Below are 16,547 nucleotides of genomic sequence, written 5' to 3'. Positions count from 1 at the left end.
GTTGCTGCTTCCCCAGTGAATTGGTATATACCCCAAACAGCCTTAGAAGTCTCTGAAAAATTCCGAATCTCAAAGTATTGTTCCATCTCCGTCAGCCATGCCTCGGCTTCTTCCCCAGATTCAATACCACAAAATTTTGGAGGTTTAATTTTCGTAATATCAGCTGATAAATCAGCTACAATCTCCCTTTTCTTTTGTTTATCAGTTTGCTTAGGGGAGGGAGTCCTATTATGTTCCGAGACTTTAGTCTCAACTCTGGGTGTCTCTTGCATTTCCTCGCGTTGTTGCCCCATCTGGGCTGCCATCTCACTCATTCTTTTATCCATTGCTTCTAATTTTAATTGTGTTTCTTGAAGAATTTGAAGTAATAATTCGTTAGAGGCTTGTTGATTCTCTCAGATTATTTCTCGGTTTTCCACATCCTCGTTATTCATGTTGTATTTCCAGGAGTTGCACCTGTTAGTTTACACAATTAAGTTTAAAGTTTAGCTTTTGTTGCTCAAAAGTTTAATCCCCATTGTTTGCCAAGATATTTATTTATTTTATTTTATTGCACATCTATGCAAATCTTTAATTACAAATCATATCCATTGCTCGACAAAGCATAATTGCAAAAACATATCTATTGCTGAACAAAGCAAATTTTTTTTTAACATTGCTCAACAAAGCAAAAATCTTATTTAACATTGCGCGACAAAGCAATCCTTTATTACAAAAATTCCTCTAATGAGGTTACCTACATTCATAGAATAGGTTTATTTTTGTTTTGCAACTTCTGGCTTAATTTGGTACATGTCCCGTACCATCCAAGATCAATGAAAATGAAGAAGGGAATTTTTCTGCTCAGCGTTCCAATTCTGAATCAATTTGTTCTTGTTCGCTGCTTTCTTGGCCGGGGTCCATCGAATCCTTTCCTTCTTCATTCGTTGTATGGCTTGATACAATGTTTCATCATCTCGAGGCTCAAAGCAGCTAGAATAGTCATACTTAGTCATATTTTTTATGAGGTAAGGAAATATAGGATGTCGGGTTTTCTTGTGGGGTGTTCTACGTACTAGCATCCTGTATTTATATTCATATTTATTAGATTTTATGGACGTGATGAGCCCTAGGTTCAGTGTTGAACCCAGCGCTCTGATACCATATGTAACATCAGTTTCTTATACAACTACAAAATCAACTGAATAAATTATCTGTTGAGATATATCTATACTAAAACTGAAGTTAATTTAAATTCTAAATCTATTTTATTTACTGAATATCAATTCATTCTAACGTTTGAAAAATCCTGATCTATTTTATTGTAAAGAAAAACTCCAAACTATCATATTAATAAGATTCAATTTATAATTCATCTATTTACAGAGAAAAAATATTGCATTAAAGAAATAAAGATAACTTAAATAAAATAAAGATACGTACTGATTTACTTGATAGACTTATCCAATTAATTGACCAAGCTCTAATTTTGGTGAGAGAAGAAGCATTAACGTAGGCTTAACCTCCTAACCGCGGACCTTTTTACTTATCCCCACAAGTTCTAAATAAATAGAACGACCCTCTCTACTCTGAGGTTAGGCTTAGGATGTTCATCGATCCAGTCATCGGAGTACTCAGGTGAGTTGAGGTCCCAACAGCTATTCGATTGAATAGCTGAAGTATCAGGACAACAACGCGATCTTTTGTTGTGGCATGTTTACCCTTTTATCGCTTTGGCCAGGGATTTCAGAGGTGGGTTTTTATAACCCGATCTCCACTGCTCAGCTTGACAATTAATCATCAAAGTGGACTTACATGAGCTAATTAGATTATTTTGATTATAATTAATTATTGATATTTTTCTTGTTTCCTTTTGTCAGGTTCATCTACACCTCACACCATTAACAGATCTTTAGATCGGTGATTCTTCGGTGCTTGAACTCGTCATATCTTATTCATAAGATTATGATTCTGCATTCTTAGAATTTCGTGGTTTTTCAGAATTGATCATTATTACTAATTTCGGTTTATTGAAGCAGAATAGTTCATGATTCGGTTCTACAGATTTATAACATGGCTGATAATGGAATAGTTCTATATTCAAAAGTATTGTTGATTGAAGTGGTAATATCAGACAGAATAAATTGAGATCAGAAGTCTTAATACTATCATAAGCATTATCTACTTTAATTGCTAAACAATGATTACAAACTCTGTTGGTTTTTCTACAATTTATGATGAGCACAAGTGTAATATTATGACTCAACCTTTATACAGAACCCTTCACTCTGTTTCAACCGGACTCAGAAAGGAAGAAGACATAAAAGGTGGAAACCCGTGAGCAAAGGAAATGAAAACGTTTTTAATACACTCTTACTTGTTTATAGTTACTGAGCGCCCAGTTGGTGAAGTCTTCAATATAAGTTGAATCCCGACTCTCAGAAAACGTGCAAGAATGGCTTTCACGTGGCTCAGATAAATGATTTCGTGGTTATCCAAAACAGGTTGTAGGCGGTGAATGTTTGGCAGGAAGATCATGGAATCTTAAAAGGAAGTCTAGAACAGATATCTCATGGCAGGGAGAGAGAGACTTTCACTTAACACCACTCTTGGATTATTGGTAGACAGTACCTGAGACCATTGCAAAGACAGGAACAGGCGGAAACATTTGTTATTGTGATTTGAAAACGACAAAGGCAGAATTTAAAAGATATGAATTGGCTTTTCATCTCCTACTGTTACAAGATTGAAATACGATTGGAATTCCCATCAATTGGAAATATAAAACGTTGGGACAATGGGTGAAAAGTTTTATTAATATAATTTAATGTTATATTATTATTTTGGTTAGATTATAGTTAAGTATATTCAAAGTGACATTATTGTATTATAGATCCTTTTATAATAGTGCCACTTTGCAAATATTTAATTGTGATTCTAATCAAAATAATGATATAATATTAAATGATAGTACTTATTTTTTTTTAAAAAAAGGTAAGAATTTTATTATTTAATTTAATAATCTTGCATTATTTTTTTTAGCTCATGTAACTTTCCACTTTGAACTTTTATTGTCTAGCTTTGACAACCTTGCCATGGTGTCTTTTTGATCAAACCTGATATTCCTGATAACTAGGTCACATGATCATCCCATTTCCGAATGACCTCATTTCGTAATGCTTCCCCTCCTTCTGGAGTCTTTATCCTGCAACCTTCAAAACAATCTTTCTCGCCAAAAACATCAATTTCATAATTCATAATTTGCTTAAATAATACCGTTAGGAATTTCATCATACATAATAACTGATTGAACAACTGTTAAAGAAAAATTATAGTCATTTCACATGAACACAACGGCTATAAATTATATTCATTTCACATGAACACAACGGCTATAAACTATATTCATTTCACATGAACGCAACGGCTATAACTATCATGGTGGAACAACGGTTAACTTCACATGAACAACCAAAATTTTATTCTGGTTCAACGACTATTTTTTAACTAAAGAGAAATTAGGGCAAAAATTGGGATGTAACAAAGGCAAATGCTTATGCCAAGAGGTGAGGTAGTGATTGCCCGAATAGTTGAAGATATCCAAGGATTAATGGAAAAGAGTGATAGCAAGAATTAGAAACAAATTGCAAAAACAGTGGCAAAGGTAATTAGGAGCGACAATGATGGTCACTGAAAAGTTCAGATTGCTATACCAACGGTTAGCAAAGCATTGGATGAGATTGTAGCTTAGGAATATGAGATAGTAGAGCATAACTTGGGAAGAATCACAGATGACATGGAATGTGAGGAGATCCAGGAAGGCATGGTTTCAATTAAAGAAAGGTTGAGGAAGGCAAACAAAAGGATTGTAAATTTGGAGGCCAAAAACAAGTATTGAAGAGATTGCTAGCTTGTCCAACAGTTGCATCAGGCAACCCTTCCACAAGACAGCAGAAGCAACATAGAAGAGATATTGGCTCAGATGCGTGAAGTCAAGGATTGGGTCCATGATACAATCCAAAATGGGCGAAATATCTTGCCTTCCTTTGTCTCGACATTTAGGTCATTAGTGGTTGTTAAAGACAAATTCAGAACATTTGACAATGAGTGGAAGGATTTCCTTCCAGTCAAGGACTTAACCATTCCTAGGTTACAGGCATTCATTGAGCTACTGGAGAAATATTTGGAAAGAGCCAAGTTGATAGATGAAGGAGGATTGAGTATGGTGGAGTCTTGGTTTGTTGCCTTGACTATCAGATTGAGAATACTTGAAGAGGTACAGAACGAGATTACATAGTACAGCCTAGGCGTTGACACTTCCATTTCAACCATGATGAGCGATGTTGGGGCTGCGCTTGATTTTGAAGATATCAGAGAGCAGGACGTCAATGAGACAGAATTTGGATCAAGATTGGATGAGTTTGGGAATGTTGCCATCAAGAAGAAACATTTGGGCACCCTTGCCTCCCTCAATGCCTTTATTGAATATTCGAAAGAATATGAAAACAATCATGAGAAGACACTGCAAGCAGCAAGCAACATGATGAATTCAGCTGAGCTCAAGATGATGCATACATTTTGCCCTCCCATGAAGGAAGTCAACAACATGCTAGCCAAGTTCATCACTTTGGCTAAAAGGATGAAAGAAAAGGGTAGAACTATATTAGAAGATCATTTAATGTAAGCCCAAGTGGCAAATTCTCCTTCTTCTTGGGTAGGATAGGTGTTTGATTCTAATTGGCTACCATTTTGGTGCCTTCTCATTAGTTGTCACTTTTTTTTTTTTCATCATTGATCCATTGATGAGGTGGCATCTTCTCATTGGTCGATGGAGTGGCAACCTTAATTAGGGTTTCTAGGATCCAATCTGGATCATTGGTTTTGCCTCTTAATCTCTACCGTTGGGTGTAATTTTGGCCTCTATATAAGGCCATTTGCTCTCATTTGTAAAGGTTTGAAGAAAATTGTTGCTAAGATAATACCAAAATCGCTTCTCTTTATCATTGTTGTGACTTTTATGGTGATTAAGAACATTTGGTGTTGTTGCATGGTTTCTACTTCCAATAGATAGAATTAGATTTCAATGAAGTTGCTAAAGTAGATTTTATTTCAAGAAGGTTGTTAAGTAAGAGTAAGAGTAGATGGGTAGTTGCATGGTGATATTAGTGGATGTTTGATAGGGATCTATAACTAGCGGCTTTTTGGGAAGCCTTGCGTGGTAAACTAGTCTTTTCCCTTGAATCATTGCATCTATGGAGGTAGAGCTGCTGGTAAACTTTCATCAGATTCGATCCCCGTCCATTTGCTAATCTTTCCATTCATAGGAGTAGGAGTAGAATAGCAAGTAGTTGAGTAGTCGAATTTCATTTTAAGAAAGTTAGGAAGGCATAAGTCATTTGAACACACCCTCCATCATCACCACCATCAACATCATCTTGCACTCATACAATATCATCGGTCTAAGTTATCCTTGAATGAATAACGTAAGGCTGCCTACGTGATTACCAACAAATCACATCGGTATAATTGAGTTAGTATGCACAGGTGTAAGGAACATTGGAGTTTATCTCATGTCTTCATGAGTATTAACTTTTCAAGAGAGGAATTGAGTGTTTGATATCCCATATCAAGTGTTTGATTGCTATATGTTATATAGTGATACAAAACTGATATAAACAGTACGCATTATTTTTAATAAAAAAAAAACTAATATTTTAAATGTTAATTTAATAGCTCACGCATGTTTAATGTGTGTATCCTATTATGCAATCACTAGGTCCTCAACCATGGTGATTCACGATTCATACCTATTTGCCTAGTGATGGTGATGCTCCTATACCCAATCTTTTTTGACAATGCTTCCACCCCTTTGACGTGCTTCCTACAAAGAAATTCTCTGCAATTAAATCATATTACCATAACAAGTTATTAATCATTAATAATCATAATGGAAAACCACCTTTTCAATTCCATGAATTCATAATAAATAATCAACTAGCATGTTATCTTCATATGAAATCATAACGACTAACCATCTTACCATTTCGTAGGATTATAACAAATTTAACTGTCAACTGACTTCTTGTGAACCTCAACGACTTTATGAACATTTTAAATTGGGTCAAAAATTGGGATGTAACATAAACATAGTCATGTTAGTCAGATGGGGATTACTGATCTTCCATATTGACACTATAAAGCTAAGTTACCATGGTCCGTCCTTGGACCCCAGGACCTTCAGAAGTTTGAATTGGTTCGAAGTTCGGGTCTGATTCGCAGTCTGGTTCTGTTAGGGTTCCATTTTTTGCCTGCTGGTTTGATCTGGTTCGAACCCAGGCGAACCAAGCCAAAATAATCGAACCATGTGGTTTATGGGCCTTGCAGACAACAATAAAGTGTTGTTTTTGCAATTTAATTAGTTTTTGGCATCCATAACCCTAAAAGGTTGTCATGAAATGCTTTTGGTGGCCTCTCATTGTCATTTTTTGAAAAATTTGATGCCAATACCATTGGTGTTGCTGCTGATCCCATTGGCCTTAGCTCTATTGCTGAGTCAACTAATGTTAGAGAAGAAGAAGAAGAAGAAGAATATGAAGAAGAAGATGAAGATTGAAGAGCTTAAAATATTAATAGATTTTTATTCTATTCGTTGAACAATGAATGCGAAACAATGATACTTGAACTTGATGTTATGATTTATATTTAATGTTCTGAATCTTTGATGTTGAACTATATGATGGTATGATCACTATGATTACAAGTTTATGGTGTTTTTGTTGTTTAAATGTGTTTATGCTAGTATGCTACATTCTAATTTTAACTCATGCTTCATAAATGTATATATCTATATAATTTTAAATTTTTACATGTTTTTGCACTAACGGACTCAAACAAACCCAAACACCTTTCCAAAATTTTGACAAACTTGCAAACCAGTTCTCGAACTTTGAACTTGGAATTGAACACGAACCGGTAACTTAGCTATTAAGTTTTGGATCAATCTTTCCTCCCAGAATACTTTATAATAATTTCATTATTATTAAAAATATTTCTTTATTTATTGTTAGAATATAATATCAAATTATATTACTTCATATGTTAATGAATAGAAAACTATATATATATGATTATAGTATCATTTGGTAATTAAAGGAAAACATTAATATGGTATACCTTTGTGGGGTCCGATGACCCCTCATCTTAAAACTTGTTTCATGTATGAGGGGATGACAATATTCTCTTAACACTCCCACATCAGTATTCAATGATCTAATTCATGCTTACCGCCATCATGTGTCACGACCACCAATGTATGAGCACTGTATACATTTGATTCTCTTTCTCACGTGGATGGTCACTATCGTTTGTGGCCAATATACTTTCTTTTATAGTTCTATTGAATTGGTGATTACCAAATAATTTTCCTCCTCTTTGTATGTTACACTGAAATGTGGCACGTGATATGTTTGCCATTTGTCAAGGTTGTTTGAAAGCCCTATGTACATCCTATTCCTTATTCTTATGTGGAATAATATACTTAAGAAGCTAAGTGCTATGTAACGGCTTTTTGGTGGTGGAATCATACATAGTCCACTCTATTTTTCTTCATCAGTCCCATTCACAATCGACTGCTCATGGCCACCCAATTGTTCTTAAACATGTTCGTGGATACACTCAAAGAAACAGCTTGGGATCCATGCTTAGGATGTACTGTCAAACAGATCTTTGCTGGAAATTGTTGTTCAGATGAATTGTCAAAGTCTAATGGTGGAAGCAGATCACATGTTACATTATCAATCTGTAGGCAAACTTCAATCCAATGTGGGTGAATGTCAACATCAAGTCTGAATTGAAGGATGCAATTAAAGAGGCGCTGACCCAATTTCCACTGGAACTTGTCCATTGGTCCTCTTGTGATTTTCAATGAGTTGAGCAGAGAATAAGAGGCAATCCTCCAAAAACCCCCCAATGCTTGACTCGTATAAGATTTTGAAGGCTGCGTTAGAAACACTGTTGAATTGGTATGCAGAATGTGGAAGCATAGACAGGGCATGTAGACTATCTGACAGAATGCCTCATTGTTTGCAATGATTGCAGGATTTGTGCAAACTGAAATTGTTGAAAAGATTCTAGAAATTGTCAAGCAAAGGGATTGGCAGGTGTAACACCAAATTCTGTAAGCTCTGCAGCATCCTCACGGCCATCGAATGAAGCTAAAATATCTTGAAATCGAAGAAAGGAAAAAACAACAGGTAGAGACATCATCTGGTGTGAGAGTGTCGGGGGTTTGAACCATAGTTATGGGACTCGGACTCGCCTCGGACTCGAAAAATCAAAACCCGACTCGGACTTGGACTCGGCCACCAGACTTGGCAAGGAGTTGGAAAATTGAAAAACCCACAACATTCAAAGATTTTTAAGGATTTTAAGATTTTTTTCATCCATCTTTTAGTCAATTAACATCAAATACACAATAATTGAGATAAGTAGAAGCTGCTTAATATACATACACAATTTTGCATAGATCACATAAGTATATAAGTGAATTTCTGAAGGAAAAAAAACTGAATACAGTTCCTGCTTATGTTCCTGTCTGTGCACATGTATATTCATATGTTTCAACATAAATCTGCAAAAATATTCTTAAAAACATGTATATTACTGAATTAGGGGTACCAACTTCCTTCATATAGAGATCAAATTTAAAGTTTAGTACATATTATAGGTCAAAAACCAGGTTCAGTACATATCAACATGTTATGTTACTGTATTTTTAAATGGACAAAAAATGGATTTTTTTTGAGAGCTGACCTGGCTGTTGAGGGCAGAAATAGGATGGGCCAGAACAGATTATGAGCAAAAGTGCCATCAATACATGTAAAATCTCTATTGTTTGATTCCAGTTACCTTTTACAGGAGGTAACAACAGAATAAAGACAGTTCAACAGAATTAGCAGAATAAATGTAGTTATTTCAGTCTTATATGTCCATACAGAGGCATCTTCCACCACAAAATGACGAGAATAACTTTCAAAGAATAGAAAACTCAATTTGGGGAGTAGTAGCATGAATTTAATAAGTTTAGACAACATACGATATCTATTGTTATGGGTGATTGTTTATTTATTTATGTTAAATTAGTTTGTAAACTGATCACAACAAAATATCAAAGTCAAGGTGCAAGCATCATCAATTTAACAGTATCAAGATAATCATATATCTATCTATGCCTTTTTATGAGGATGTTTATTTACAAGATAATTCTGAGGTAGAAAATGAGTTTTTCCATTGGGATGAACCATTCGAAAATGATGACATAATAGTATGCGAGGCCATACATTTAGGGGAGGAAAATACTCTAATAAATTTGAAAATAGTGCAATAGATGATGGAATTTCTTCTAACCAAGGGGCTGTTCAAAATTGTAAATATGAGCTAAACCACGAGGATGACAACATAGAGGCTAAATATAATGATAAATCCAAAAAAAATTGCAGTTTATGGCCTTAGCCACCGGCGAGAGTCCTAGGCTCGAGACTCGGCGAGTTTGGCGAGTCCTTGGACTCTGCGAGTCGACGAGGACTCAGCCAAGTCAAAGTCCAGAGGCCATCTGCCTCGGAAAGGCTGCCTCTGCCTCGGACTTGCAGAGTCCTGCTCAAACTCGTAGAGTCCCGGAACATTGGTTTGAACCAGCAACATGGACTCATCATCCATAATAGATTAATTGCATGCTGTGACTGTCTTAGCCTCATCATCCATAGTAGGGATCACATCCCATTATTGATAGACATAATTGTGAGAAACTTTATAGTATTCTTTCGTTATCACTTTCTCAGTCTGATTATTCCCCAAGGCTTTGCTCTGATTGTTTGACTCTATACGCTGATTACAAGAACAAAATCTTTCTATCATGTCTTTGATTGTTTTATTACATTTGCAGTTTGGCTCTGATACCAGGTTGATTTTACAAGGATTGCTGCAAATGTAATAGCACTGCCTTCTTGGTATATGTTTTTCAAATGCATTGATCTCTAAATTTGTATGAGGAATAAACCGAGAAGAGACATGTCCCTTCATGGGACATGTCTATTATTTAATATAATTAATATAATCACAAACTTAATTATAGTTGTGTATATATATAATAATATATACGAATCATTGTAATTATGTTAATTTCTCTTTGATCTCACAGGTTTATCCTCCTAAAGCTACCAGAACATCGACAAATTCAACCTTAACATTAGCACTTTAATGCTGATTTTTTCTTCGCCTAAACTCTCAGCTTACATATTCTATAACTCTGGAGGGTAGGTCACTCGATAGTTAGTGTCCTCAAGTGCATGGGCCTGGGCATAGACAGAATGGAATTTTAATGCACATTATGTGATCCACTAACTTTTCAAGGGGATCTCATTTTGCATCCATTCTTGATTGTTTCTCTTAAAACCTTTCTTGTGTCGAAGTGGATGGTGCCTGCCATTCTTTACTTTTTCTGCGTTAAGGTCTGAACTGTGTAAAGATGGCACTTACAACCTTGTGACCATTGTCCACAACATTGTCCATGTCTTAGTCTTTTAAGCTGCAAAGGGAGTGACAAGGAGAAACACCCCCAAATGGGATTTAGCTGAGAGAGGGGCTGAGAGAGGGCAAGAATGAGAAGGTAAGAAGATCAGGAAAACAGTTATAAGGTGGTGGAAGGGAGAAATTTGTTCACACTTTCTAATCTGTCTTCTACTAATACTAGTCATGATTATTTGTGAGCTAGAAAAGATCGTCCTCTCCAGTGCTATTGCATCTCAAGTTAGAGTTCTCCAAGGCATTATACATGCCATGCAACTTTGTAGGATCCTAGCCACATTATTGGATATGATGCCAATTCTTTTGAACAACCACTTCATGGCCTTGCCACATGCATGCCAAACAATTCACTATATACTAGTTTGCTAATCTTGCTAAAATGCTGGTGCATATCATTGATTGGTCTACATAAACTTCTAGCAAGTCTTTGTTGTTATTCGAATGCTAGGCTATGGGGTAGGCAGAACACTAGTGAGGTCTGAATAACACATCCTGTTCCTGCTGACATGTTACCTTGTATGTATCTAGGGCTATATTGAAAATCGAAATAATAGCACTAGCTACACTGCAGGCTTACTGTATGCTTGGTTGAATTTAAATCATATTAAGGTCTTCTTGGCTAGAAATTTAAAACATCAACAAACTGTAAATTTGTGGATATTGGCTAGTTACCATCAAGAAAGGGACATATTAATTTTTTATAATGGTTTTCCTTAGAGGATGAAGCATGCTAACAAAACTTTTGATTATGGGAAACATAGTGAGGGCTAGCCAATGCTTTCAGTTTTCCAGATTTGTGTAATGGATTGTTGTGCTTATGTTTGCACATGATTTACGGGAATCAAGAAATGGGAAATAGTGACCACATCAGTAATGTGATGAGAAGCAAGGTTGAAAGGGATGCAGATAAGAAATGAATTTTATATAGTATGTTAATAATAAATATCAACTATTCTATCAAATATGAGATGATAATTACATGTCAACTATTACATGATAATTTTTTTTCTTAATACCAAAACAAAAGCAGGTTGGATATAGTTGGGAGTCGAGACAAATTCCCTTTGTATAAAAGTGCATGTTGGGTTGTGCAGGATACATACAAAGACAGTGCAATAGGTTATACATAAACAATGAGAGAATATATATGCTTCTGCAGCTGAGCTCTGACAAATTACTTATCTGAGAGATTGTGTGGAAGACTGGACATGCGTGATCTGACTCTATAATACACATATTTAGCTACGATGAAACGTGAGTTTTTTTCCAACTACATTACAGAAACATTTAGAAAAGAAATATGCTACTGCAATTGAGCTCTGACTAATTACTCATCTTTGACATTTTCAATATTTTGAAATGCTTTTGTATTCTTTGGCCCTAAAATCCTCTTACATAGCTATAATAGAAGATTTAAGATCAGATACAAAACCATGAATCTTGTTACTCTAAATAATTACACTATTTCAGCAGAGGCCTTAAATCTACCCAGATCTATGCTATTTCGCATCATGTGATAAAAGTGAAACAGTCAGATGGCCTCTGCATATAAGACGGCATACTCTATAATCATTATAGTCCATGTGCAAAAAATAAGAGTTGGGTTTTGTAAAAGATGAAGGAAGCCATTTAAACCTTGGATGTGTTTCAAATCAAGCAGCTAAGGGATATACATGTTTCCATTCTGGAAGTGTAAAACTGTAAACACTGGAGGAGATCATTGAAGTGACTACTAATGGTGCAGATGGTATTTCACACATATTGTAACTACGGTTTTGAATGTTGTTTCTTCAGCTAATATAGGAAGACATGGGGAGGGTAAAGGTCCATTCTACACTAAGATGAAACTTAAAGATATATATCCATAGAAATAAAGCCTTAGTGGTTTTCTATCAATAATGCAACTTTCTGGCATTGGCATGTTTTGATGGTTAAGTTACAGTGGTGGTGTTCTGGCCATCAAGGTTCAAACTCCGTTGGTGTGTTAATGTTGAATGTTTAAATGAGGATGAGGCCCCTTTATGTGACCTCACCTGTCCATAGCTTGAGGTCAAAAGCATTCTTTCCTTTAAAAGAAATCATACAACTTGAAAATAATTGGTTTTCATAGATTCATGCTTTGAATTTCTACATTCTTTCACACAATGAAGAATGCCAATCAATCAAGACTGTTTTATGGATACTGTCTTTTGAAAATCATTTCTGTACTGTGCAGGTAAGCATCATGATGAGACATTTACCACTGCCTTCGGTAGCAAGCCTCATAAATAACCTTCGTTGTCATGGTTTGTATTTCTTTCCTATTGCTTCACTGGTATTTATATTTATGTACATGACAGACTCCTATGAGTGAAGTTAATTTTAACAAATGATGCAGCTATCTGAAACCAATATAAAATGAGATTCATTTATTTTTCTTGTTTGCAGCTCTGATCTGTGTGGAGCTTTCTAGGGTTTCAATTGAATGTTCATAAACTCTTATCTTTCACAAGACGGACACACACAAATCTTGCCTCGCAGCAGGAAACAGCTTTGCACCATCATTTTCCCATGTATTTTTTCCTTTTTATATATTTTAATAATTATACTTGTTATTCTCTATTGCAATAAGGACATGCGATGAGAAATACAAAAACTAGAAATAAGACATATGGATAAGCAGATATTTGAAGGTGGGATAAGTAGACGTGCTATCATGTCAAGTTTTTTCCTTTATGCATCTCCTGCAATCAACCCTCCAAGTCCGATCAAAAAGATGCCGAGTCTTTCCTGAAAGGTGTCTCCTGCAATCAGCCCTCAAAGTCTAAATTTGAGCTGATTAAAATTAAGGAGCAAAGTGCTCATTTTATAGCATTAAGAACTCACAAAGTCTATAATAGTAGTTTCAAAATCATAATGCCATGATCTATTGTCTATATCCAATTGTGTCATCAATGATTCCCATTTAACCTTACTGGTTAATGATAACAGCACCGTCAAAATCTAAGTTGCCGATTCAGCTTCAGGGTTCGGGTCGTGGGTTCAGGCAAGTTTTCTTTTCCCATTTGGGTTCGTGGGTGGGTTTGTGAGTGTGTGTGTGTGTGTGTGTGTGTGTGTGTGTATGTGCAAAAAGAAAAGAGAAATGTGCATAATTGTAAAACTAAGTCATTTCATAGTATGAATATATCAATGTTACTTGATCATTGATCAATGCCAAATGTCAAAGATAAACATTAAATACTCACTCATTAATCTATGTTCATGATTGTAAAGAAAATTACTACATTGCAAAATGAAAATTTCAAAACATAAACTAGTTCATCAGATTGACAAATAATAAAGTTTGAAACATAATGATATATGACAAATGTTTAATAGTTTATTAATGATCATAGACTCATAGTATCAAAGATGCAAATGCCTTTCACAGGTCAAATGGGTCATCAAAAAATGGGTCACTTTTTTGACCCCATCGGCCACGGGTCCGCATGGATTCCCCCGAGTCCAATCAGGGTCCCTGTTGGGGACTGTGGGTCTGCCTGTGGACCCACATTCCCCAATAGGGACCCTGCCTGGACCCGAAGCGGACTCGGGCTTGAATCTGGATCCGGACCCAAGCTCCAAGGTCCGAACCCGGCTTCTTGGGTCTAAATGTATTTTGACTATTGAGTAAACCCATCCTAGAATAATGGATTGAGAATATGGATAATAGTTGTTTTTGTATTGTTTTGACTTATCAATAATCCAAGTAAACTCATTGGCTAACATTAATAGAAGAATCTAACAATGTTATAAATGATTACAAAGTAACAGACCAATCCTAAAATTGCGGCTTTGGATAATATTGGGTTCTATATTAAGTTCCTGTGGTTTTAGTTGATTGTGATAATTTGCAGGTCAAGACAGCATTTTAATTTTAATGAACTGGCATGGGGTCTCTCAAGTCAATTTTGTCTTGGCATGCAGCTCAAATCTCATGTGTCTTGTTGTTAATTCACTCGGAGGTACACAACCTTAGCACTTCAATGGCTCTTGAATACATGTCCTCTATGGTAGCTTTTATAGAGCCAATCACCCCTCTATCAAGAGATTTATCTGGACTGAAAAGTCATCCTCACAATCTGGCTGCCTTAGAAGAGAATTTGAAAAGAGGGAGGTTTCGTTTACGCGTAAAACGCCGAAATGGGAGAGTTCAAGAACAGGTAAGCTTCTTAATTTATTGATGTTGTCTTTAATTCTAATATTTACAGTGTTGGTGATTTCCAATTTTCTGTTCAGATTGAAGAATTCAAGCTGGAGCGGGCAAATGTGAAGTTTTCCCCAACTACCCATGGGAATTTGATTGTTAAAGGAAGTAGTAATATTCCCCAGGTTTGTTGATTTTGCACTGTGCCACTTTAATAAGCACATTGTTTGATGTTATTGAATTTTTAGGAGGGCTGGTCCTTTTTGTTGCAGCTTTGAATCTGGTCAAGTCAGTTTATGAAGAGCTTGCTTGCCTTTCTTATATCTACTTTAATGTTACCAATTGTATCTATACCATTCTAGAAAGATCCTCATAGCGTTAGGATGGAAATCAATCCAGATGGTGTAGTTATCCTCCATTATTTTGTTAAGTTTCTCCTATTGCATAACAACATTATTTTTCAGCTAAAAACTAAGTGCAAACAATGTGACAGGTCCGATTCAATCTTCAATTAACAGAAAAGGAACGTCAGGATCGTGCAAAAGTTACTCTTCCATTTGAGCATCAAGGTAGGGTGGCAGATATGTGTACTTCAACATTAATGGAAACATTAGAAAGTAATATTGTAGCAGAACTGTTCTCTCATTTTACTAGAGATTTGTTTTTAATAGCTCAGATTTATTGTTTAGATCCCTGTCTTTTCTGATGTGGAACGCTACTTGTATTACATTGTGTGTTATGTATTTAGGAAATGGCAAGGAGATACATATCTATGATGGAAGAAAAGGGAGTATTGAATGGAAAGCTTCACCTGTTTTGGATTCTGAAGAAGCTACTAGGAATTCAGTTATTGCTTCATCTGTTGCATCAAAGGAAGGGGGAAAAGGTGAGATACATTATGTGAGAGATTCAGATGATGAGAGACCTGATTCAGATGAAGATCCCGATGATGATTTGGATATCTAAAGATTTAAGAAAAAATAGCTTTGATAATTTGAGATTCAAAATTAGTAATTTTTTATATTCGTTAGGATAGAGGAGGCTAATTGTAAAGTAAATCCTTTTAGTGGAGGTTCCCAAGATAAAGTTTTTCATTTTTACACCACTGTGCTGAATTCTTGAAAAAACCTTGGGAAGATAGGATTTTGGGATCTTCACCCTATCCTATCTTTTCAATTAATGTTTGTGGCAAACAACATGCATATCTTTTCTGTGCAGAGCGAATACCATGTGAAAACATTTCCTTGAGAACTATGTAGATTATTGCATCTTTTGGTATAACAGATCATAATCTTGAAGGAAGAAACTCATTAAATAATTACTGTCAATTTACAAATTGCTTTCAAAAGCAATAAAAGAAATGCAACTTATCGTGTAAATCTGATTGAATTTTGGCACAGAGGCTGATATAGTTTTGTGATGTTCCAAATCGTGTAAATGGAATGACTTTTGACTCAAGGCTAGAAGGTTGATGTTTCCATGTATTGATGTGAGTTTTGTGACCACTTCAACATGCAAAATAAAATACCAAGTATTGTATTCGTTCTTGAATAAGGAAACTTCAAATGCTAAAGAATCTGGAAATGTGTGATCAAATGAAGCAACCCCAAGATTTACAATGCAAATGATAAACTTTCTGCTGGATATAACCTAGTGAATATGGCGTCATCTTGTTGGTATTCGTGTGGAGATATGTGCTATTTTTTTGGACTTAATCAATTCTTCTTCTCCATGTGGCTAGAACTTGGAACACTAACTTACTTACTTCAAATAAAGATAAAAGGGATTTGAAAGGCTAGGAAATCTACTCTATTCACAAGGA

The 16,547-nt window shown here is 35.5% G+C and overlaps 1 protein-coding gene across 2 annotated transcripts in view; it reads left to right on the top strand.

Annotated features, from left to right (window-relative positions):
- The window catches only part of LOC149548326 (elongator complex protein), a 79,598-nt gene extending 63,494 nt beyond the window's left edge, over positions 1–16,104 (top strand). For both annotated transcript variants that reach the window (XM_089792409.1, XM_089792410.1), the window contains exons 5-9: positions 12,776–12,845; positions 14,506–14,741; positions 14,818–14,910; positions 15,219–15,294; positions 15,474–16,104. In XM_089792409.1, the coding sequence (XP_089648535.1) occupies positions 12,776–12,845; positions 14,506–14,741; positions 14,818–14,910; positions 15,219–15,294; positions 15,474–15,691 (693 nt within the window). In that variant the 3' untranslated portion in view covers positions 15,692–16,104. The remainder of the gene's footprint in view (positions 1–12,775; positions 12,846–14,505; positions 14,742–14,817; positions 14,911–15,218; positions 15,295–15,473) is intronic.
- The last annotated feature ends 443 nt before the right edge of the window (positions 16,105–16,547 follow it).

This window comes from Cupressus sempervirens, chromosome 7, assembly GCF_028749045.1.
Source record: "Cupressus sempervirens isolate cs-2001-9-10 chromosome 7, ASM2874904v1, whole genome shotgun sequence".
NCBI classification, from domain to species: Eukaryota; Viridiplantae; Streptophyta; class Pinopsida; order Cupressales; family Cupressaceae; genus Cupressus; species Cupressus sempervirens.
The sequence above is the reverse complement of the archived record's forward strand: the minus strand, read 5'-3'. Positions and strand labels throughout refer to the sequence as shown.